Below are 25,478 nucleotides of genomic sequence, written 5' to 3'. Positions count from 1 at the left end.
GCCAACACTAACCACATATTATCTTACAAAGACACTGATAATAATTTCTAGTTAAAGCGTTTTGTTTAACTATATGATGCAAGCTAGCAAAAGTCAGGATTTGTAATCCAGAAGGCAATAATTTTGACGTTGAAACACATATATTCAGCTACTTTTATTTATTCTTAATACAAAATGGTAATGCGACATGCTTTTAACCTGCATTCCCTAAATAGAATTGCAGTGTCTTTTATGATCCAAACACGTTTGGTTTGAAGTGGAGGAGGATAGGTATTGACTTAGTGAGTGAGTGATTGAAGTTCTTGCAAAAACACTTAAAGGGTTAACAGATCCTGACACAGTAGAGTGGGTAGAATACTGTAACTCCATAAATATTTGCGACCAAAATATTTGGTGAATCACACTCATAAAATCTATTTTGCTCCAGAAATGTTGGCGACCTGTTGCAATATACGAAGTATGTATTGTTAGTGGATTTACTTTTTCCATATGTGAAAAACGCATAATAAAAGGCTTGCAAATATGTATGGCTTTACAGTAAAAGGAAATACACAGTATGCATCGCAATGCATAATTTTAGAATGCAAACTATGATAAAGTCTTGGTGTGTTTCAAATATATACATGACTTTAGCTTCTCTCTTGTTGATAATGACATCCCTTCTATTTAAATCTCTCTGAACCCACACGTAGGAGTTGATACCAGAGGCACAACATATGCGACTTATAGTCCACAAATCAGGAAGACTAAAGTTCTGGAAGGTCATTTGAGCTGAAATTGGCCCCAAACCAGAGCTCATTTTCTGTCGTGCTGTATCAATATATGCCACAGGAAAATGAACACATCATTTTAAACAGGTTTACACAAAGAAGAAGGAATAAAACAGTACTGTATCTTCTACCTTTTAATGTTTGAGAAGCACACAACTGGCCACTGAACTACTGCAGCACCACATCAGCTGACGTTGCTTCACACAGATACAAATTGCAGATAACTGACTTAAATGCAGATAAGTACCAACATACATATGTTAGATATGGCAATCCTATTATAAATCTACTGTATTTACTTCATAAACAAATTTATATCTTGGTACTTTTATGTTCAATCATATATTTGGTAACTTTCGTTTACAATAAGTGGCAGATTTTGAACTATTACATATTAAACTAAAATGCTATTCCTTATTTAATCCCAATTGTATAAAAAGGATGCTCAATGTTCATGAAAAAATATTCCACATTTACTCATATGAACAGCCACCTTCCAACCCTTCCTAAAACTGCCACTTATTGAAAAAGTGGGGAGGTCAGGCAAAGTGAGCAATCCTCATGTCTCTGCACAATACACATTCCCTTCTTCCAGCCAACTATTTATAAGATGAACCAGCTACCTCAAGGCCATTATATGCATTCATTTTGGCAGTCATAATAGAATAATGCAAGGTCTTGACTGTAATAAGGAATAAAAGTGCTTGAAGTTGCCCATCAAACATCACTTACCATGCGGTACTGCTTTGACACTAACCTCCACAAATGTTACCAAATATTGCTGGAAATGCCCATGTACTAATGTTATTGTACCTGTCTATTCCTGGGTTGTATAGACAAGGTTTGTGTGTTGAGGATGAAATGGAAAAGGTAGTGTAAATCTGGGTCTGGTCAGGACAGCCTCCCTTGCTGTGCAGAGCCGAAGCCCTCTCCTGGGTTCAGATCTTCTTGGGCCTGCGCCCCAGCTGGTAGTAGTAACAGAGGCTGATGCCGACAAACGCAACTCGGCTGAAGACCAGGACAAGAGCTTTGTTGGACACTGTGCCGTTCTCAACCAGGGTGATGGCAGTCACTGCAGAAAGAGAGAGAGAGAGAGAGAGAGAGAGAGAGAGAGAGAGAGAGAGAGAGAGAGAGAGAGAGAGAAAGAGAGCAGAAGCTGCTTATAGGATGTGGTAACTAAGATATATTCAAATACATTTTATTACTTCGTTATGAGCACTGTAAACATTATCCAGCTTTGTTTTTCTGGTTTTAAGATCTCGAATGTAAGGGAGTTGCAATTGCATCTTAACATCCGGCAGCTCAAAGGTGGATGTCAGCGAGCTACTGGCCCCTGGAGGACAAAGGTCAGAATTGCAGGTGTCTGCTTCAGCTGCTGATTTTTGCAAGTGAGACTGCCAGAGCCAATGCAACACTGGGGATTCCACACAGTGAAGACACTCCTTTGACTGTCTGGCTCACCCTGCAGACTGCACTGTCGTGCCTTCATCAGGCGAGTCATTCTGGATTTCTATTTATTTATTTATTTCATTTATATAGTGACTTTCACACTAAAGTATCACAATGCACTACATAAACACATAAAAATACAACAAATTCAAAATATATACATTATTTTTTATTTCAACAAAATTCTCTCCTGATATGCCAACTAGGGTTTTGCAGTATACTGGCAATACGACAGCGTACAATATGTTAAATCATTGTCAACAAAAAAAAACCCGCTCTATTGCCTTGCACCCTAGTTTCACATGGACAATGCGCTCCAGATGCTCTCAGCGTATGTCATTATTTTCTGGCTGTGTACATTCCCAAGATGCCTGTCACTGGATCGGTGTGTTTATTGAGCACAGCTCTTGCAAGTATGTGCCCCTTCTCAAGCACCTTTTTAAATCATTTAAAAACAAGTGAAACGGCTTCACTTGACTCCTAACTTGTGCACTACTTAATAAATGTTTCCAATGATGAGGTACAGAGAATAGCATAATGGTTTCTGAATTACATAGACTTTTAAAGTACTGATCAGTACTGAGTTTATAACTTTAAACAGTATTTAAATAGGCACAATTAAAAAGAACAGACTATGGAAATTCTACTTTCAACACAATAAACACGGCTATTTTATTTAACCTTTATATAAGCTATTCAGTCTTAACTATTTGGGCTGCTACCTACATGCATACATTGTACATTTCAATAACAAACATGGCGGATTAAACGCATTGCCATTTGTATTGTGAACTGGAACATTATTTGTTTCCTGATTCATGGAAAGAAGTGGTAAAACTCAGTACAGAATTCAATTGAAATGAATGCATAAAGCCACACGAGGGCAGTGTTTACCACTGTAAAATATTTGCTGTCAGGCAGAGAGAACACGTAGCAGTGCCGTGTGCTTCATTTAAAACGTATTTAGGGTTGGCTCTTTTTGCATTTTAGTTTTGCTCTATAACAGCTGGACAGAGACTGTCGTTTCAGTAAATGTACTCATATTACTTAACCTTTTCAGTACCTTTAATGATCTTACCATTTTAATGCGATCTCTTTTTCTTGTAATGCAGAAAGTTTAAGCTTGGTGAATTTGACATTGCATTCAGTCATTTGCTGCACATTTCAGATGGTCTGTCCTAGTCTAAATGCTATCAATGCACCACAGTTTTCTTTAAACCATGTTAACAATTTGATATGTGTTTGTAAAAGATTAAACTGCTAAGGCACTGTTGTTTTTTTTAACTTATTTAACTAAATTATTCTATTTAGTGGTACCATGTACAGTGTAATCTAATCAAGCTTCAGTCTACTCAGATCCTTAGTTTTATTTGCTCCTGTTTTACTGTGAAAACTTTTAATTCTAAACAGGTTTTGCCAGGCACTATTTTAACACGCATACACAGAGAAGGGGTCGTCGGGTGAAATGTAATCTAATTCTATTTGATCATTCTTAAATATCAGAAGCTTCAAATTTCAATTCATTGTTAAAATTGGAAATCCATTAACATAACTTTTTAAAGGATCCTGATTTTTGTTACCATGTGCCTTGGTTTAAACTGTCAAGAGATTACTAATGGTATCTTATATGTTAACACAATCATCTATAATTATGAAACACTCAATACAACACGTAGTCATGAAACTCCAATGTTTCGACTAGAAGTCTTTAGGAATGTCTTCAATGCAGAGTGTTAAAGTTCCATTCTCATGCCACAGGGTTTGGTGTAGTTTATAAACCCCCAGATGGAAAGTGTGAATTTCTTCTTAGTCTTATAAGAGAAAAATGAGTGTTGGTCTTGCACGTAGCGGTGTGAATAATTATTACCAAGTACTTGGTCATATATACAAAAGAGGAGAACATGCATAATTTAGATGAGAGAAATTAATACATTGGAAATGACTTGATTAAGGAGTAAGGTACAATTCAAGTGTGGATAATGATACATAGATAATAGCGAGTAGAAATAATGAGAAAGTTGAAAGAGAGGTGTATAATTTAACTTTAAATTAGGAATATTTTCTAGTACCGTTTGTACATGGTGGTTTATATCTGTAATAAGTTGTGTTATGAATTGTTACTCCTTTCTTGCACTGTGTAGGGTATAGAACTCAGTTGAAATGCTCAATGACATGCATTGCTAGTTTTGCCAATATAATGGATGGCGTACTTATGATAAATGTAAAACCAGCTAGTTAGGTGTTGATCTTTCATGTTGGTTTGTAACGAACTCTGTGGTATTACTTTGAAAGACTGTGCCTTTGGGCAGGCAGTATGACCTGCACAGTGAAATCTGATTCCTCACTTGGTTTTGTTGTTTTTACTGCTGGTAAGTGGTGTTATGTTTTGCCTTTTGTTTTCTCACCTTTTGGTGCTGTTATGTTGTGTGTTACCTGGATTTGCCATTTGTTCTTTTCCTTTTCAATTGCTTATGTAAACGTATTATAGTTCCAAAACTAGTAAATTGGTGGCCATCTGATTTGATCAATATAAATGCAATTGTGAGCATTGTGACTCCATACCAACACCAACCTTGGTATACTTTAATAACCACGAGGACTGTTTCAAACAGCCAGGCCAGTTGCAAGAAAGGAAGAAAAAAGACCAACTGATCACAGAATTAATTACGGCCTTGGAAAATGCAAAAAACACTGTATTAGAAAATATTTCCTGCTTGAAGTGTTCACTAACGCACAGCTCTCCTTTTATCTTTCTACTTATTCCTACTTGCTGCTATCTCTATTGTCCAGCTTTATTGAATTCTCTCGTGCATATAACTTCCACTTTGAATTACATTTACTTTACTTACTGACATAGTTTTGTAACACCACTAAATTCTAGATATTCTGTCTCCTACATACGTGACTAAGACTACTTGGTAATAATAGGCCTATTCGCGCCAACACAAGGATTGTGTTTGTTATATTCAAAGCCAACCCACTAATTTCCACATTATAGAGATTACAGCAAACCCTGTGGCGTAACAATGTGATCTTCTACTGATTTAAACATTTGAAGTCTTTGAGGAAAGACTTTAGCATAACCGAGGCAGAAGAGTTAAAGGGACTAGAAGCACTTAAAAGAAACAAATCTCCTGGGATGGATGAGATCCTCCCAATAGTACTCAAAGAAATGAAAGAAATTATTTACAAGCCGCTAACCAAGATCATGCAACAGTCTCTTGACACAGGGGTTGTACCGACAGACTGAAGAATTGCAAACGTAATACCGATCCACAAAAAGGGAAACAAAACCAAACCAGACAACTACAGACCAATAAGCCTGACTTCTATTATATGTAAAAATAAGTATCCTGGGAGACAGTCAGCACGGTTTTAGGAAAGGGAGATCGTGTCTAACTAACCTGCTTGATTTTTTTGAAGATGCAACATCGACACTGGATAATTGCAAAGCATATTACATGGTTTATTTAGATTTCCAGAAAGCTTTTGACAAAGTCCCGATAGAAAAGATTCAGAACTGGGCAGACACATGGCAAATGACACTTAATAGAGAAAAGTGTAAGGTACTGCATGCAGGCAATAAAAATGTGCAATAAATATCATATGGGAGATACTAAAATTGAAGAAGGAATCTATGAAAAATACCTAGGAGTTTATGTTGACTCAGAAATGTCTTCATCTAGACAATGTGGGGAAGCTATAAAAAGGCCAACAAGATGCTTGGATATATTGTGAAAAGTGTTGAATTTAAATCAAGGGAAGTAATGTTAAAACTGTACAATGCATTGGTAAGACCTCATCTAGAATACTGTGTTCAGTTCTGGTCACCTCACTACAAAAAGGATATTGCTGCTCTAGAAAGAGTGCAAAGAAGAGCGACCAGAATTATTCCAGGTTTAAAAGGCATGTCATATGCAGACAGACTAAAATAATTGAATCAGGTATTAACAATGTCGACCCAAGGGACTTTTTAGACGTGAAAAAAGAAACAAGGACCAGGGGTCACAAATGGAGATTAGACAAAGGGGCATTCAAAACAGAAAATAGGAGGCACTTTTTTTATACAGAGAATTGTGAGGGTCTGGAACCAACTCCCCAGTAATGTTGTTGAAGCTGACACCCTGGGATCCTTCAAGAAGCTGCTTGATGAGATTCTGGGATCAATAAGCTACTAACAACCAAATGAGCAAGATGGGCTGAATGGCCTCCTCTCGTTTGTAAACTTTCTTATGTTCTTATGTGTTAAAGATTCTGTAAGTAAACCTCTCTAGTAGTATAGGAAAGATAACTGCACAAAACAGCAGACCAATAATACATCTTACATAATAATAAGCATATCTATAGGGAGAGTTGATGAGAATTTAAATGTACAGTTGATGCTTACCTAAAAATTGTATACCGAAATAGCATGCTTCTGTCAGCAGGGTCCATCGGATTATCACCTTCTCTGTTGTGTAGAGCGCATTCCACATGACTAGGGAAATGCCTGCAGGGAGAGCACATTGACAGGGATCTTGTTTATCAAGTAAACAGGTACTGTGAGCTGCTCATTGAGGGTCTGAACCAGCACACTTTAAATAATTCTTGTTTCCACTCCTCTAACACAAGCATGTTAACCTCAACTTGCATACAAGCCACCCGCAACTTCAAATCATCTATCATATACGACAAGGCAAAAACAGCCTTTGCGAAGTGTTCACTCCAGTTTGTTACTTATTCCTGTATAATTTGACAAAACGTGTTATCATTCCTACTTTCAAAGAAAATTCAATAAACAAGAGCAAACCTATTTTATATAATGTAGTATGAAATGAAGGGCACTTGTATCCCATCAGACAATGTCGAGAGATCCAGCAAATATCTACAGTGTGATGAACAGTGTCATTCAACCGATACCACATATTGACTGGATGAATTGCTTCGATGCAGAGTTTAAATAAAAGGAAAGCAATTCCCTCAATTCAGATGTTTTATTTCATACGTGGTACTTTTTGTTTAAAGCTGAATCCTGCATAAATGTTCATGGAGTGCTGTGGTTATTCAATTTGAACCTTGCGAGTCTCGTTGCTTCTCTGACCACCCACATACATGGAAGAGGTGCAGCACAGCTTGAAAGTTAATGGATTTTCTGCTATTTATCTCATCTCTAAAGGTGTGGGTATTATCTGCATTAATTTAACCTGCTAATGTAAAGCCAAACCTTCAGTATTTAAGTGTATGTTATTGTGTGGTGTGTCTTTTATGCAGTAGTGTGGATGTAGACCAAGATTCTAGTGCAATTAGGATGCTTACTCTGTACAGCAATGCTGGCCATGCTCTGTATTTGGATGGCAAAGAACACTACACTTAAATGCAAATGCAGCACTGTATTGTTTGAGCTGAAAACCTGTCAAAACATCTAAATACGATTCTGTAAAATGCCTAGACAGTGAGAACTGTCAACTTAAACACCGCAATTAGTGTTCAATCACACAATGCCTTTGGATTCCTAATGATTACTTTATGCAGTTAATTGCACGTTTTTTTTAATGCAAAAACAGATCCTGAAAATCGGTCAGGCACGTTTTAGCAGAGGTCTCAACTGTCAACATGACAAATTGAAAAGAAATTTAGTGATTGTTTGTATTATAGTTTTCCTTTTTCACAAATATATATATATATAATATATATATATATATATATATATATAATATATATATATATATATATATATATATATATATACAGCTCTGGAAAAAATTAAGAGACCACTGCAAAATTATCAGTTTCTCTGGTTTTACTATTTATAGGTATGTGTTTGGGTAAAATGATAATTTTTGTTTTATTCTATAAACTACTGACAACATTTCTCCCAAATTCCAAATAAAAATATTGTCATTTAGAGCATTTATTTGCAGAAAATGACAACTGGTCAAAATAACAAAAAAGATGCAGTTGTCAGACCTCGAATAATGCAAAGAAAATAAGTTCATATTCATTTTTAAACAACACAATACTAATGTTTTAACTTAGGAAGAGTTCAGAAATCAATATTTGGTGGAATAACCCTGATTTTCAAGCACAGCTTTCATGCATCTTGGCATGCTCTCCACCAGTCTTTCACATTGATGTTGGGTGACTTTATGCCACTCCTGGCGCAAAAATTCAAGCAGCTCGGCTTTGTTTGATGGCTTGTGACCATCCACCTTCCTCTTGATCACATTCCAGAGGTTTTCAATGGGGTTCAGGTCTGGAGATTGGGCTGGCCATGACAGGGTCTTGATCTGGTGGTCCTCCATCCACACCTTGATTGACCTGGCTGTGTGGCATGGAGCATTGTCCTGCTGGAAAAAACAATCCTCAGAGTTCTGCTCTGACAATGTTCCCCAACTCTGAGGATTGGTTTTTCCAGCAGGACAATGCTCCATGCCACACAGCCAGGTCAATCAAGGTGTGGATGGAGGACTGCACCTTTTTTGTTATTTTGACCAGTTGTCATTTTCTGCAAATAAATGCCCTAAATGACAATATTTTTATTTGGAATTTGGGAGAAATGTTGTCAGTAGTTTATAGAATAAAACAAAAATGTTCATTTTACCCAAACACATACCTAGAAATAGTAAAACCAGAGAAACTGATAATTTTGCAGTGGTCTCTTAATTTTTTCCAGAGCTGTATATATATATATATATATATATATATATATATATATATATATATATATATATATATATATATATATATATATATATAGAACACTTACAGTCGATAGGAAAGCAGTTCAAGACGCTATTAACCTCTCCCATGTAAAAATCTTGTCACAAGCAGATGTAAGAAATACCCCACTGTTCGATGGTATTTTACTTATTCATTTTATTGCATCTACTAAGGCTGGGCACCAGCTGCTCTTGGAGACAAGGCATGTTTGAGTGACTCTATTGGGGTCACACGGGTTAGTCTAATCTTAAATTGGGTAAGATAACTAATATATTTCACAGCAATACTGTGTGGCTCTTTAAGCAGCATTTCGATTTAAATTGAAACTGTCAATTCTATTTAACTGATAAAATTCCTGACTGAACATCTTTTGTCCAGATGTCAAGATGTAGCCTCTCTGAATGAATGCCACCCTGATCCCCTCCGCAAAGGGTACCCTCGCTTGTGTGGTGATTCTCAGGTCTATTGCCACCAAGCATCCAGAGCCTGATTCCAATTCCCCTTTTGCTTGACAGTTGGACCGACGCACTTCTGTAGTCCTTTCATCTCCCAGGTGCTACTTGCAGAAAGGATTACTGTAACATTCTAGAGGTATGCCTAGCCATCTGGTTAGTACTTGATTAGGAGTGGGATTTCCATCTAAACTCAGCAGGAAATACCAGGAATGAATGGAAAAAGCAGGTGTGATATCCAAATGGTATACAGATTAAAAAAAAAAAAAAAAAAAAAACTGTTCAGATCATCTCTAAAACATAGTGGAAATGCATAAAATATGTAGTATTTGCAAATTCTTTAGTGTGTGTGTGTGTGTGTGTGTGTGTGTGTGTATGTGTGTGTGTGTACTGGACTTGATGTCTTTTACATTGCCAAGGTTACTGCCAGGGGGTTCTGCTACAGTGAATGAAACTGTAGCTCTGAGTCCGATTTTTACGACCCGCTTTTCCCTACAGGACCCGGACCCAACCAAAACCGTCTTCTTACCCACGATCTGACCTGCTTTAATAAGACCCGCAAGTGTTTGTCCTTTACCTACTGTCTGCGCCGACTGCCTCTCTCACATTCACACACAGATACAGTACCTCTACAATTCTCCACAGATTGAGTTGTTACCATACACAAAAACATGACAGATTTTACAAGCAACTAACTCAGCCACATGTTCATTATTTTCATTCGCTATGATTTACCTCTCAAACTATTACTCACCACGGACATTTCTGATATCACCAAGCAGACGTGATAAAAGGACCTTGTGACATATCAAACATGCGGCAAAACGAACTGAGAGCTCTGCTTAATGAGCTGACTTCTTCCTAGTCGCCTCCTGCTTTGGAGCAGGAAATACCGGTACATTTACCTTCTGATACGTTACTGAACCGCAAACCGCGAGAAAGGTCACATTCCGACCCGAACTCGACCCGCTTTGCGGGAAACCCACGGGCACCCAACCCGATTCAGGACTAGCTATTTAACAATAGATTATTGGTATGCACACAAGGACAAACTGCATACTGTTTTTTTTTTTTTATTTTGCTAATTAGTTCAATAGCTATAACCCCTTTCATGGTCTGCGTTGGAACAGGCAGCACGATCATGAAAGACTTGCTGGTTTAGTGGGATAATTCGAATCTAATTTGATCCAGTACTTGCCTGAACCCTCTACCCTGTACATGGGTCTGTTTTGAAAAAGGAAAAAATACTGAAATGTGTCCTTGAAAGAACTTTAGATTGTTTAAATAAATAGTCAGAATTTGCATGGAAAGGTTGTTTTTAATAAAACATGTTGACAGAAGCAGATTTTAAAGAGCACATTTTTTTGTTCCATTTGAAATGCAAAGGCTCTGGGCAATTCCATTCATTCTGGCAGCTGAAAAACACTGTTTAAACTGTACAGAACAGAAAACCAAACAGTGGGCCTATATTCAGGTTCACTAGGCATCTATTCCATGTAATCCATACTTTTCTATTAGAAAGTTTTGGAAAGTCCAATATAACAGCTGTACAGTCATTACATGCACTAATGATTTTTGGTTGTTGTGCAGCAGTTCTATTTACATATCAAAGTGCTGGAGATCAGTCGATACCCCTGTGTTTGAAATGGCAGACACATTCTGTATTGACAGTAACAATTTGCATCTCTCCTCTGCATATGTTACAGATATATTTTGTTCTTTTGAAATACAGGGATAGAAATAAGACTCCAACTGTATTGAGGTTTGTGCCAAAACCTGGAATTAAGTCTTTTTTCTATTCCTGCAATAGCAAGCTGCAGGATGGAGAAAACATTCAATTTAAAGGAATTAAGTCACACAACCCAGTTATTAGCATAATCTCAGAAGGGGACTTATATAATTTTGTATATGCATGAATTTTCAAAAACCACTCCCCATGCACCATAGGTTCTTTGAGAAATTACCTCTCTTAATATCATCTCACAAACCTGCTTGTCACGTTTTGTGCAGCCTGTCAAATGCTGCGTGGCCAGACTTTACTAAGTAACCCCAGAATATAATTAATTTCCAACGCAACTAACAACCAATAGTCATCTCAGCTGATAAACTGACATTTTGTGCAGCCTGGCAAATGCTGCATGGGCCGCCTTAATGGGATACAGTTCAGCTACAAAACACCAACATCACCAAATTTTAATCCTTTAACATGGTCTTATATAAATGCACCCAAAAATAACACAAGTGCAACGCCTAACTGCTACCTCTCATCAGTCGACAATTCATCACTTTTTGAGATAATGTTTTGTTCCAGTTAATGATACACAATGCATTTTTCCTGTAGTAAACTGTATGCATTTGTTTCAATGTAAAGAATGGCTAAATGTCCAGTATTAAAACACTGCTCTTTAATTCCCCATTAGTTTTCTTTCTTTTTTTTTCGCACTCGCACTCGTGTTGTCATAGACAAACGTGAAACCTGGTTTATCTCATGACCCGCTTTATATGACAACATACGCCTGCACAGCAATCATGACACGAAGCGGGTTCATCTGTATAGCTGTACCGTTTTAATTCTATCTATATATTTTTACAATTTAATTGCATCCAATGTGTCTGGTGTAAGGTGCAGAGTTTTTACAAATCATTAACAGAGACGGTTTGATTTCTATTAAGGAACATGTGAATAAAAACATCAAAACAACCGTGAGTAGCAACGATAATGTTATAAACCCCACAGCCTGTTCAGTAACACCTAATCATTACAGTTGAGTAAGATTAAAAGATAGAAACGTACTGAGAAGTGCACCTCCATACAGTCTAATGGACATCTTGGTGCCAACAAGCTCCTCATCGAAGATGGCATCATACAGCTGGATAGGGAATGTGAGGGCCTGTGGAGGTATACAAACACACAGCTTGTGGGAATCTCTCAATCGAGTAGCCCTACAAACCATTTACACTTTATTAATTGCCATACAGTCCGTTTATATAGAGACCAATAAAGACACTATTTGAATGATCTAAACCAGAGGTGTCACAATCCAGTCTCGCGGGCCGCAGGGTCTTCTGGTTTTCATTCCAACTTAAGCACTCAGTTAATATAATTGATCTAATTATTTGTTGAATGTGACATACTTCAAGGTCTTTTACAGTTGATGGTTTTAAAAACGCGCTTGATTCAAGGTACACTACCTATGAAACACTTTGCGGCCTGGAGAGAACTGTTAAATATGTCCAGTTAATCAAATAATTAGACCAATTAAGTAATTGTCAGAAGCCAGAAGACACTGCGGCCCTCCAGACACCTCTCTGACACCCCTGCTCTAAATACTACCACCTTTTAAATGTGTACCTGCTCCACTGAGGAAATGTTCCCTCTATTTTGTATTGTACTTGGTGATAAGGATGTCAATAAATCATAGTGAAGATTAACTGTTGAAATCCCATTACTGATACCAGTATCCTGTATAATTAGTGTTTTTTCACTACATTATCCCATAGCTTAGCCTTTTGTGTCAAAAGTATTTGAGAAATATTTCATAATTACAGTATGTGTTCTTGGTGCCTTCTGACAACATTGCAATGTCCCCCTTAGCATTTACTTCTATACTACAGCATCTGATTTTTGGCATACATTTACTACAACCTTTCCTAGCCATGTTTCCTACAGCTCATTTAGGAAATGTCTTCTTGTTTCCAGTAGTGATTGATCAGACTGTCTAATTACCCCATTACCTAGATCAAATCTTCCGGGACTAGCTCTAAATGTGACCTTTTTATATAGCTCTAAGCCATTCCAGCTACAAGAAAGTAAAGGAAATACTCTCTGCTATTGCAAGTGGTGTGTGTTGGAGATTTTAATCTAATGAGACATGAGCAGGAGAGTGCTGTTATCAAACCACTTGAAACAAGCAGAATATTGTAGCAAAGAGAGAAACAGATAGGGCATGAAGCCGTGATTTTCCATGTTCTTAAACTTTAAGATAAATTAGGAGAGATTCCAATTTGTAAACTAGTTTCCCTGTCTGGTTGCTGGCAGATTGAGCAATACGTAGACGTTTCAGAAATGAATAGTCACTGCCCATTAATGTGTGGCACCCTCTTTTGCTTGTGCTTCACAGTCACTTGTTGTGGCATCGTGTGGATTTTAACAGCTACATGTGTTTGTTCTTGAAGGATGATCCACACCTCAATAACTCCAGTCGTTCAGCAGCACTATAGTCCTGGGAGGTTTCCTTCTAAGGTTCTTGCTTATCGAGTCCTGGATGTGTTGCATTACATTCATTAGATTCATGTCATTGGATTGGCTAACCCATTGCAATGATCAAACACAGTCCCAATGTTCAAAATTGCAATTGAAATGGACTCTGCAGATAACAATATTTGGTCAGGGCAATGCTTCAAATGCTTCCCTAGACCATCTGAAAACAAAAAAAGCCTCCAAGATGTTGTAATGAGAACCTCAGTGAGGGCATTCTCAAAATCCCGCTGCATTGACTACCTGAGAACTGGCATAGCTGTGAAAAATAGCTTCCCAAAATATTTGGGATGGCCTCTCACTCTGAATGCTGGCTTCTGTGATAAGAGGCTTCCATCGTTGTCTCATTCTAAGTGGTAGAGATACCCTTTGACTATCTACATGTGTGTCCTAGCTGCAGTTTTTGTCCCTCCACTGATCAGATTATTCAGCGAGACCGGTCTGCCTGCACTGGAGGCTATGTTTGTTTGTTTTGCAATCTTTTGGGATATATTGTGCCGACTTCGGAAGATCCTCGTGCTAAGTTCCTCCTATGGAAACTGCTGTACGAAATGGTGCAACTTTTTAAAATTTGTGATCGATTTGGATGTTCAGTGTGCCTCTGATCAGGCTGTCTACAGTTGTGTCTATTGATTCTGTATGTGTGTAATGGATTTAGATTCTGGCAGTGTTCCAGTTCTCGCACTCCACCCGAAGATGGCGCTGTGGAGTACAGTAAGAATGCCCTTGGAATGTGCAATGTGTATTATCATGCAAATCACAGCCTCTAAACAGAAAAGGGCATGGAAACACTAATGGAAGCAATTTGTTAAATAAAATGTACATACCATTAAAGCCAAGACCGTGAGCATCACCGCGGAAACAACCAGCCAAACCCTGTGACAAAACAACATTTCAAGTTAACCCAGGTGAAAATGGAGGCATAGCCCACAACATCTGATTACATACAGTATATAACTTACACTTTTCATTATCGTGATTGGGGTTAGTTGCTAGGTAGCTTGTAAGCAGGGTACAGCAAACTTGTATTCCTATTCAGGTGCGCTTTAGCCATTTAAAAGGTATTATCATTTTTAAATCCATTTCCTATATATATACAGAGCATCAAAATAAACTTATCACTATTATAACTCATTATGTTTGATGAAAAAGGTATATAAATGATGGACATTGCCGAAATGTTTCCGGTTTCTTTTTAATCACTCGATCATTCATTCTTGGCCATGACACGCCTGAGTGACTATGAAGCATATGCAATTAAACACCTAATTAGTGAGACAGTTGATTGGACACTGGATATGGAGTGATTTCAGCTGTTGAACTGCAAGCTTGAATAAAAGCTATAAAAAAAAATCACAGAAAAAAAGACAAAAAAATATGCCTCGTCTGTGCAATCGGCATGTTGGAGGCTGGATTGGGGCAATGTACTGTGGCTCGCCGTCTTGGATGCTCACAGCCAGCAATTTGAAACCTGGCGAGGCAGTATAACCTGAAACACTCTGTCAATGACAGGCCACGAACTGGGAGACCAAGAGTCACAACACCTGCCCAAGATCGACAGATCATTTTGCAGCATTTTTGTGATGTCAACTGTTAATCAGCACAATAAAAAGTCACTGCACCTGCTCTAAAAGTTTGTCATTTTTCGAAGTTTGTCATTTTATTTTGATGTTCAGTATATATTACTGTTGGTAACATTCTTTTGTGATTAGTTACTAATGTCCTAAATTGCATGACAAATGCCCTTCAAACATATCGGTAGATCAACACCAAAGCAACAGAAGTCTTGTACCTGAGGCCCAAAGGTTCCCGACCTGAAAATTTGATCTCGTTGCCCAGAACCTGACTGATCTGAAAAGAGAAATGAAAATAATTTGTTATTAGCAGTGATTACTGCAGTAAATTAAAAAAACAAAAAAAACAAAAACACATTTGTATGCTAGATCGCCCTTCTGTACATTTAGTAGTGCTTTTGCAATAAAATAACCCATGAAAAAAAACAAAAACTTGTGAATCACCTTTACAGAATCCTCCCTTTTATTGACCATTTATTGTTGTGCCATGTCACAATTGCATACACAACATTTGTAAACCCTAAATACAATGTAATAACGTCCAGTACTGCATTCAAGTCTTGATGCCCAAAAGCTGAAATGTTTGTAATCTTGAAAAATAAATGAATTTCTCAGTATCTCATTTTGTTGTTAACAGAATAAACTAATCATGTTCTTAGAACGCTGTACTGTATTTTGTAAGTAAATTAAATTTGGAGTTTAATTTAATTGGGGAATAAAGAACCTTCCCATTTGTCTATCTATTCTCTAGCTACACCTAAAGCACGTTCAGTTTGTTGTTTTTCTTGCTGTCTTAAATTGTTTCTTGTGAATTTAGTGCTCAGAAAGGGAAGATACAATGGCACTGGCTACAGTGCTAGCAAGCAGGTATAAGAGCTTCTCACTTAGAGCTCTGCATGAGCACACCTCAGAACTGACCCCAGAACCTCCCTCCATGGGTCCATCTCAGCCTCTCAGTAACCGTCAGCTTGTGTAATGGTTTTATTATGTGGGCCAGGTTAAGATCTCTAAACTCACTTGAATCCAGACTACAGTGGTTGTTAAATATTGGAGAAAATATGTTAAATAAAACTATTCTTGTTGACATAACAGAATCCACACTGTACTCCATTTTGGCTTCCCCTGTGAAGTGCCACCTCAGCTGAGTGCATCAAACTCTAATCACCTGTGTGACCAAAGATGTATTTAAACCTACGGTTTGAAGGGAAGGGACAGTGTATCAACAAACTGTACCATTAAACCAATTTGATTTGCATTTCAGCAATCTGTAAGCATGCAGCGACTGTGCCTGTTCTGTCAAACTCTGACATTATACCCAATGAAACAGAATATGAGCTAATTCTAGACATAAGACCTTTTTAAAAAAGGAAACACTGCAGCTGTAATGCTGTTTAATGTATTTATCAAAAGGTCACATTATGGTTATCTAGCAACTGCCGGGGCAGAACCGGTGAGAAATGAAAACAGGCTTATGACAGAGAATGAGATTTACTGCTAAAGAAGGTTAACGAATGCTGAAGGCTTCCACAATTTACAAGTCAATCACGTCCAGGAATGGATTATTACAGCCTGGGGACTGAGAGAATGGATCTATCAACATGCGTTCTCACTGCAAATCGGGCTTTGCACAAAAATCTGTCTGTAGTTGGCAATCTAGGGCTGTAGTAATCACTGTTTGTTTATTTTAAAGCGCACAATAAGACTGCAAGAAGTTCCTGTCGGCAGGTAACCTCATTTTCTAACAACCACAATGCCCCTGACTGACCCTGCTCCACACAGATTATCTGGCGACAGTGACAGCATGTCACAAAGAGGGCCGGAGAGGGTGGAGTCAGACCAGAAGCAGGAAATAAAAACGACAGAGAGGTGGAGTTTGGTGGAGCTGAGCGAATGGTCTCGCTCAGCATTTAATTAATGAACAGACACAGAAAATAAACGGTTGCAACAAACAAAAACAGGACACGGCACATTCGCCAAAATAAACAGACAAACAAAACGGACTAACACTAAACAAAACACGGTGAGCAGATATTTTACTTCTATTATTTACGATCACAATTATTACCTCCGTCCCCTATCCCATTCTCCACTCACCGAACAAACAACCACGAGTGGGTGAAAACATGCTGCTTTTATGCAGCTGTACCGAGACTCGACTGCTAATCAATCATTCAATTGGAGTCTCGGTACAACTGCACGTGAATTAATAAAGTGCAATTCCCCGTGCTCACATATTACATTTTACTTGCACGTGAAGTGCTTTGCAATCCTCGTGCCTAAATACAAATATAAAAAAATTTTAAACACTCATGTTACACAGACCTGTTTATATCCCATGTACCGATGATTATACACCAACATTAAAACACAACACATAACACAAAATACACACAGGGTCAGGCACTTTGCCACACAGTTTACTGGGCCCTTCTGCAAGTTTGCATCTCAAAGCCTGACCCATAGTATAAATACGTTCAATATAACAAATTTAAGTGAAAACAACATTATATGTACACACTTGACAAATTACTATCCCAAAAGCATGTCATTTTTTTTTTTAAATACTGAATTTTTACCATCTGTTGGTTAGAATCTCATCTGCCAGCAGTGCAATCACATGACCTTAACACTGACCTATTGCCAGAGAGCTCGCTCTGTGTCCCACCTCCAGCTTGACAATCTGTTAGCTCTGATTTGCGAATTTGGGTTTTGATTGACAGTCCGCCAATACTACCTTGCTGCCTGGTGACCTGCAAGTGTGGCTCCATTGACTCCATACTCAATGTGTTCAGCAGCTCATATCACTTCTGTTAAAGGGGTTGAATGACTATATAACCGTTAGGGGTGTAGCAAGGCAGTATCTATCATGGTACGCAGGTTGTAATGCAATATGCGTCATGACACATGTGTTGGTCTGGTTAAGCTTGAATGCTGCATAATAAGATCATTTCATGATGGGTTTTATTTTAGATTTGTTTTTATTTTTTATTAAATACAGCAATTAAATTAGTTAGCGAGAATATGTTTGCATGCACACCAACTGCCGGCATAAAACTACTTAATCTTCACTGAGGAACCATATGGTGAACTACAGTAGTACAAAGCACTATGTTGTACATTTGGTCGTGTATCACAATACAAACAATATGCACTATAAGATATGTCTAAGATATGTTGTGTAAAGAAAGTATCAAAATTCATCGATACACGTTGAATTGCTACCCCTCTAGTAACCATTGTCAACATGAGGTCTTGCAGCTTTCATATATTACATAAAACTGTACACGTCAAATAGCTTCCCAGACATGACTTACATTTAAAATGGTTATGTGAGGGACTTACAAAACCAGCTGTATCTTCAGAGGAGCATTAAAAGCATACAGAATGGATTTTATATAGGATTGTATATAGCACTATGGTACAGTAGCTTGCGAAAGTATTGACCCCCCCCTTGGCATTTTTCCTATTTTGTTGCCTTACAACCTGGAATTAAAATTGATTTTTCTTTGGATTTCATGTAATGGACATAAACAAAATAGTCCAAATTGGTGAAGTGAAATGAAAAAAATAACTTGTTTCAAAAGATTCTAAAAAATAAATAACAGAAAAGTGGTGCGTGCATATGTATTCACCCCCTTTGCTATTAAGCCTCTAAATAAGATCTGGTGCAACCAATTACCTTCAGAAGTCACATAATTAGTTAAATAAAGTCCACCTGTGTGCAATCTAAGTGTCACATGATCTGTCACATGATCTCAGTATATATACACCTGTTCTGAAAGGCCCCAGAGTCTGCAACACCACTAAGCAAGGGGCACCACCAAGCAAGGGGCACCACCAAACAAGCGGCACCATGAAGACCAAGGAGCTCTCCAAACAGGTCAGGAACAAAGTTGTGGAGAAGTACAGATCAGGGTTGGGTTATAAAAAAATATCCGAAACTTTGAACATCCCACGGAGCACCATTAAAGCCACTATTAAAAAATGGAAAGAATATTGCACCACAACAAACCTGGCAAGAGAGGGCCGCCCACCAAAACTCACGGACCAGGCAAGGAGGGCATTAATCAGAGAGGCAACAAAGAGACCAAAGATAACCCTGAAGGAGCTGCAAAGCCCCACAGCTGAGATTGGAGTATCTGTCCATAGGACCACTTTAAGCCGTACACTCCAAAGAGCTGGGCTTTACGGAAGAGTGGCCAGAAAAAAGCCATTGCCTAAAGAACAAAATAAGTAAACACGTTTGGTGTTTGCCAAAAGGCATGTGGGAGACTCCCCAAACATATGGAAGACGGTACTCTGGTCAGATGAGACTAAAATTGAGCTTTTTGGCCATCAAGAAAAACGCTATGTCTGGCACAAATCCAACACCTCTCATCACCCCAAGAACACCATCCCCACAGTGAAGCATGGTGGTGGCAGCATCATGCTGTGGGGATGTTTTTCATCGGCAGGGACTGGGAAACTAGTCAGAATTGAAGGAATGATGGATGGTGCTAAATACAGGGAAATTCTTGAGGGAAACCTGTTTCAGTCTTCCAGAGATTTGAGACTGGGACGGAGGTTCACCATCCAGCAGGACAATGACCCTAAGCATACTGCTAAAGCAACACTCGAGTGGTTTAAGGGGAAACATTTAAATGTCTTGGAATGGCCTAGTCAAAGCCCAGACCTCAATCCAATTGAGAATCTGTGGTATGACTTAAAGATTGCTGTACACCAGCGGAACCCATCCAACTTGAAGGAGCTGGAGCAGTTTTGCCTTGAAGAATGGGCAAAAATCCCAGTGGTTAGACGTGCCAAGCTTATAGATACATAGCCCAAGACACTTGCAGCTGTAGTCGCTTCAAAAGGTGGCTCTACAAAGTATTGACTTTGGGGGGGTGAATACTTATACACACTCAAGTTTTCAGTTTTTTTGTCTTATTTCTTGTTTGTTTCACAATAAAAAATATTTTGCATCTTCAAAGTGGTAGGCATGTTGTGTAAATCAAATGATACAAACCCCCAAAAAATCTATTTTAATTCCAGGTTGTAAGGCAACAAAATAGGAAAAATGCCAAGGGGGGTCAATACTTTCGCAAGCCACTGTAATGTCAGGTTAGGTAGAGAATCGGTCTAGGAACAGCAAAAAGCTAAAACGTTGATTTTTAACTGTTATGCCTGAATTAAACAGAGCCCTGCAGCTGTGCACTCCAGTAATGAATTGTTTATATATCCATTCTTACAACTTTTACATAAAATCTAATTTGTTATGGTTACACTATAGTTACTTTGGGGAATCCAAATCCATAAAAAACTGATATCTTTGCTCAACACGGTCATCTTACTTTCAAGGGCATATTTATTTTTTCAGTGAAAAATAAATGTGGTAATTATTAAAAAAGCAGAATAGGTCTGCATCTTTGTTTTATCTATGTTAATCTGCAGCCCCTACTCTCTAGTAAACAGCTGCTCAGGGATCAGCCTCAACATATACCACAGCTGGCATTGAAACAGCTACAGTATGGGCCTTTGCCTAACATTAACCCTTGAGGGGATAATGGTTGAAGTTCAACAATAATACTGGTTGTGTTTTAGAACTGCAGGCTACTCCTCAATCCTCACCTCAAGAAGCAACTACCGTGCATGCAGTTATTTTTCTGTGCTTTGTTTATTCTCCAAAGATTCTAGGCTTATCTTGCTGATCTAACATGCTGAAAATGAGAAATCTAGCTGCAGTTGCTGTTCCGGTATAAAGAACACAGTAGTTTGTGCAATGTGTGTGAACAGAAATGTTACCGTTTTTGACTGCCTTCTGAAATGACTGTTTGTCAGATTAGTAAGAAGGTACTTTTTAAATCCACCTTTTTTTTTGATTTTGTAAACTTTATAAATGGAAAGCTACAGGTTTTATAGATTTCAAATTGACAGCTTTTCCAAGGATTTCCAATGGCTTCATTCAGACATTACTAGTGGCTCTCTAACCTCCAGGCATATTAACCGGCTCCTGATTCCCAGCAGAAAACAAGATCTGCTGCCTGGCATGTTGGTAAATTAAGATTAATATTGTGCTTAGAGTCAAAATAAACTTTCTATTGCTTCCCAATTAAGAGACAGGCTATAGTGCTTGTTGAGTACATTAGCTGCTGTATGTTATTAAAGGCGGTTAGTTAGTCATGCATTTGTGTCAAACGCCAATTAAGGGGTCTTTTGATGGGAGGATTGGAGAGATAATGAACATCTTAGTAGCTTGGTAACTCATGACCTTGCTTTTGTTTCAACACTCACACAATCTGCAGAAAAAGAGATGTATGTAACATTCACCACCCTCCAGCAAGTATAGCACTTCGGGTTCTACAGTTGTAACTGTCAGGTGCTGCATAGTGAATAATGCGTAGTACCCCCCCCCCCCCCCCCCCCCCAAATAGTTGGAGTCCGTTTTCTAATAGCCACGCACAAATAATGCTTGAGGGGAAATATCGTGGCTCATGTGAGTAGCAAAAACTGCCTATAAGTAGTTGCTCTGTGCATTAATCATTCAGACAATTGCTTGCATCAGTGATGAAGGTTCAGATGATGAAGACGTGGAGTTCAGTGGTTTTGGATCAGATGATACAGACTCCACAGTCTGACTGATTACGCTTCATATTTTGTATTTTTTTTTTTTTTTAGACACTACAAAAGCTTTTAACTCAGGCATTGTTTTCGTTTTAATGCTATCGTGCTACTTTCAATGATAAGCTAATTTATTATTTCGTGTTGAGTTTTAACACTGGACACTCAACTGTCTTATTGACAGAGATTATGAAAAGCCAGTTATTTTAGTGGACTGAAGATTTCACATGTTTATATATTTTTTAAATGTAAGGTCAGAATCTGGTATTTCAGTAAAAAGATTGTGGGATTTGAGATATGATAAACACATCTCTGATTTTATTCCTCAACGGTTTGGATAATTGTAGTTGAAACTTGGCTATAAAAGTTTTAAACCTTTAGAAATTAAGTCTTTCACTGATTTGATCGCATGAGTTAACTATTGTTAATTATTAAGTCAGAAAATAACATAATGCAGGTATTGTATCGTATGTACCTTTGGAAAGAGACTGGGCTATATCTCTATATAGGGGACAAGTTTCAATTGCTTGGGCGATATTGACAGTAACTGTATGTGTACTATTATTTTCCATTAAAAAGGTTTCTTCACTAATTCACTACCCTTTTTCAACTTTTTCAGATGGAATAAATGACAAGGCGGCAGTGTATATGGAAAAACCTGTAAAAGTGTTAATACAAAAACTACAAACTTGAGCCAGTGGTTCAGAAGATATAAGTTTAGGTACTGTGTATGTATTGTATTATTACAAAGCCAATTAAACAAACTGCTTTAAACATGTAAGACGGTAACTAGTCACTTACTGAATTTTTTACAGCGGGGAATGTAAGGGCCTTAAGTATGAGTGAGAAAGAGTTTTTTTTTCCTAAAAAAATAGATGGACTTGGTAGATGGAGAATTTCAGTATAACTAATACTGTATGTACAAAACCAGCACAAACACATTTCACCTAATGAGACCACAAATCCTTAACACTATCTCCCAATTGTATTTGTATGTGAATCAAAACTGACATTGAAACATTCACAGCTGCAGGGAGGAAGGAAAGGGCAGTCCATGTCCAGGAATAACAGGAGTTTGAATGTCAAGGACGTGCAGAGGAAAAAAAACAGGTAGTAACAGAGCAGGACCAGAGCGGGGCGGTTTAGCAGGTTTCCAACCATCTATTTACAAGAACTGATTCATTACCCTGACCTCTAATCAAACAGTAACTAGATTCCACCCAACATGGAGGGCTGCAGCACCTTGGCTGAATGTATATACTCAGCACATTCATAATGGTTAATTCACAGGGGAATCCTTAACGAGTAGTTATCACTTAAAAGGTCCACAGCCTCTTAAATAGACAAATATTATTTCTGATGTCTAGTGAAAGTTCTGGACAGCAGCAGGGTGTCAGAGCGGGAAGACAATGCTGTGCTCTTTGAGTGCTCATTTCCTGGAATGAGGTGATGGAGACATGAGAACTGTGGTTAACCTTTTCAGTGCTGAAGCAGAGAGGTCTCCTTATTTTGTAGTGTTTCCCAAATCTACCAAGGTGTTGTCATGTAAATATAATGTTGAAGAGGCTCACATAGTAAAAGCACCACCACCTCCAGTGCAGGGTAAGTATGGTGCTAATCGCATTGGCAATTTTGACTGCGGATCTGCAGGGAGCACTGCATTTGCCTTTACAAACCCGCGGGTTCAGGACTAAAATGGTTAATCTCACTGCACTTCTGTGACTACTGTGTGTCAGACTCCTGTTTAATCCAGACGAAATGATCCCAGGCTGGGCCTTGCCTCCCGGGTTCAGTAATTTAGGTTCTGCGGATGAACAGGCAGCTGGCTTTATCTTCAGTCCTCCTGATTTTTTGTACGTCATTTTCTTGGATGTTGTGAGATGTTGCAGCAAATCAAGTCAAACGGATGGAGAAGGGAACTGCAAGGCCAGCTCTAGAGGATATATTTTCAGCGAATAGCTTTTTATATCTTTAATATATATTTATGCACTTGTTTGAAAAGTCTTATAAGCTTTTACACATTTTTAGTATCCACTTTACCAAAGCTTTTAGATTATATCTAATGTTATGTGGTTGTAAAATTCTTAAACAAAAATGTAAGAAACAAAGTAATGCAATTTGTACTGCAGCTCAGTAGATCTACCTTGCTGATTTGCAGTCTAAAAGTAACACCTATATCAAAGCTGTGTGAGTCACTGATTCCCTTGACAGGCTCTAATAAAGCATTTCAACAGTAATGAACAAAATGAGGGAGTTCAAAACATGTGCTTTCTTAGTTTTTTGCTGCTTTAAAAGGTTTAAAGACATGAAACCAAACGGCTGAGTAAAATGGCTGTGATTCTTTTTGATGTCATAATAATCTGAGATTTTCAAATGTTAACAGTTGCAAAGCAGCGATTCAAATTCAGTACATAATTACATCATGCTGTCTCTCCCCTGTCTACTTCCAAAACAACTTGACAGACGGGCAGCTATAAACCTGTATGAGTCAGAGAGACGGGAAACAACCAACCAACAAGAAAGTGTCCAAGACGGGCACCAACCAGTGACTGAGACGGGCACCAACCAGAAAGAAGCAGAGGTACAAACCAACCAACTAACCAAAACCACAAACTGACACCAACCAATCAACAACCAACCAACCAGAAAGAGGTAGAGACGCATAGGTACAAACCAACCAACTAACCAAAACCACAAACTGACACCAACCAATCAACAACCAACCAACCAGAAAGAGGTAGAGACGCATAGGTACAAACCAACCAACTAACCAAAACCAAAGACTGACACCAACCAATCAACAACCAACCAACCAGAAAGAGGTAGAGACGGACAGGTACAAACCAACCAACTAACCAAAACCAGGGACTGACACCAGCCAATCAACCAACCAACCAAAAAGAGGCAGAGACAAGTAACGACCAACCACATAGAGGCAGAGAGGCAGGATCCAAAGAACCAACCAGAGGTAGAGGGACAGGTCAACGGAACTGAGGGGGAGGCACCAACCAACCACAGTACTGTGGGGGAGGCCCTTAACCCTTTGCATTCCAACATTACGATTTTTCCTTTCCAGGCTCATTGTCCGACAACATCGAAACATCTCCGGAAAAAGTCGAGAAAACCATTCAATGGCCGAATGAGACCAAATAAAAAAGAGGCGTGTGAGCAATAGCCCTAGCAACTGCACCACAGAGAGATAAGCAGACATAAACCAAGGAGGTAACTGCTTCCGCATCCAGCGCTCAAAGAATATCTCAGACATTTTCAGAGCTTTTTGAGATGTTCCAGTAATAAAATAATGACTTGGATCACATTATTGAGGAGTTTGGTGATAAAACTAGTGATTAGGAGAGGATTAATCAGTATGCACATCTATAAAGAGGTATGAACACAGGGTGGGGCTTGGCTGGAGATGCAGTACTGATGTCGCTTAGCATTGCAATGCCCTTTAAACCGGTTTTACTCGGAAATAAATAAATAAATTAAACAGCGCGTGTAAAATAATCAGCATGTGTGAAAATAAATTGGACCTGAAGTGCCTGACAGGCACTGAATAAATGGACCTCTAAGGGCTAACCAAACAACCACAGGACTGAGGTGGTGGCAACAACCAACCATAGGACTGAGAGAGAGGCACCAACCTACCACAGGACCACAGGCCGAGAGAGGCGGGACC

At 38.5% G+C, this 25,478-nt stretch overlaps 1 protein-coding gene across 2 annotated transcripts in view; it reads right to left on the bottom strand.

The window, feature by feature from the left end:
• Positions 1 to 467: 467 nt before the first annotated feature.
• LOC121329564 (tumor protein p53-inducible protein 11-like) overlaps positions 468 to 25,478 on the bottom strand; it is a 62,076-nt gene continuing 37,065 nt past the window's right edge. For both annotated transcript variants that reach the window (XM_041275205.1, XM_041275206.1), the window contains 5 exons: positions 15,421 to 15,479; positions 14,456 to 14,504; positions 12,165 to 12,261; positions 6,607 to 6,708; positions 468 to 1,842 (listed from right to left, as the gene is read on the bottom strand). In XM_041275205.1, the coding sequence (XP_041131139.1) occupies positions 1,709 to 1,842; positions 6,607 to 6,708; positions 12,165 to 12,261; positions 14,456 to 14,504; positions 15,421 to 15,479 (441 nt within the window). In that variant the 3' untranslated portion in view covers positions 468 to 1,708. The remainder of the gene's footprint in view (positions 1,843 to 6,606; positions 6,709 to 12,164; positions 12,262 to 14,455; positions 14,505 to 15,420; positions 15,480 to 25,478) is intronic.

The sequence above is a fragment of the Polyodon spathula genome, chromosome 17 (genome assembly GCF_017654505.1).
Source record: "Polyodon spathula isolate WHYD16114869_AA chromosome 17, ASM1765450v1, whole genome shotgun sequence".
NCBI lineage: Eukaryota > Metazoa > Chordata > Actinopteri > Acipenseriformes > Polyodontidae > Polyodon > Polyodon spathula.
The sequence above is the reverse complement of the archived record's forward strand: the minus strand, read 5'-3'. Positions and strand labels throughout refer to the sequence as shown.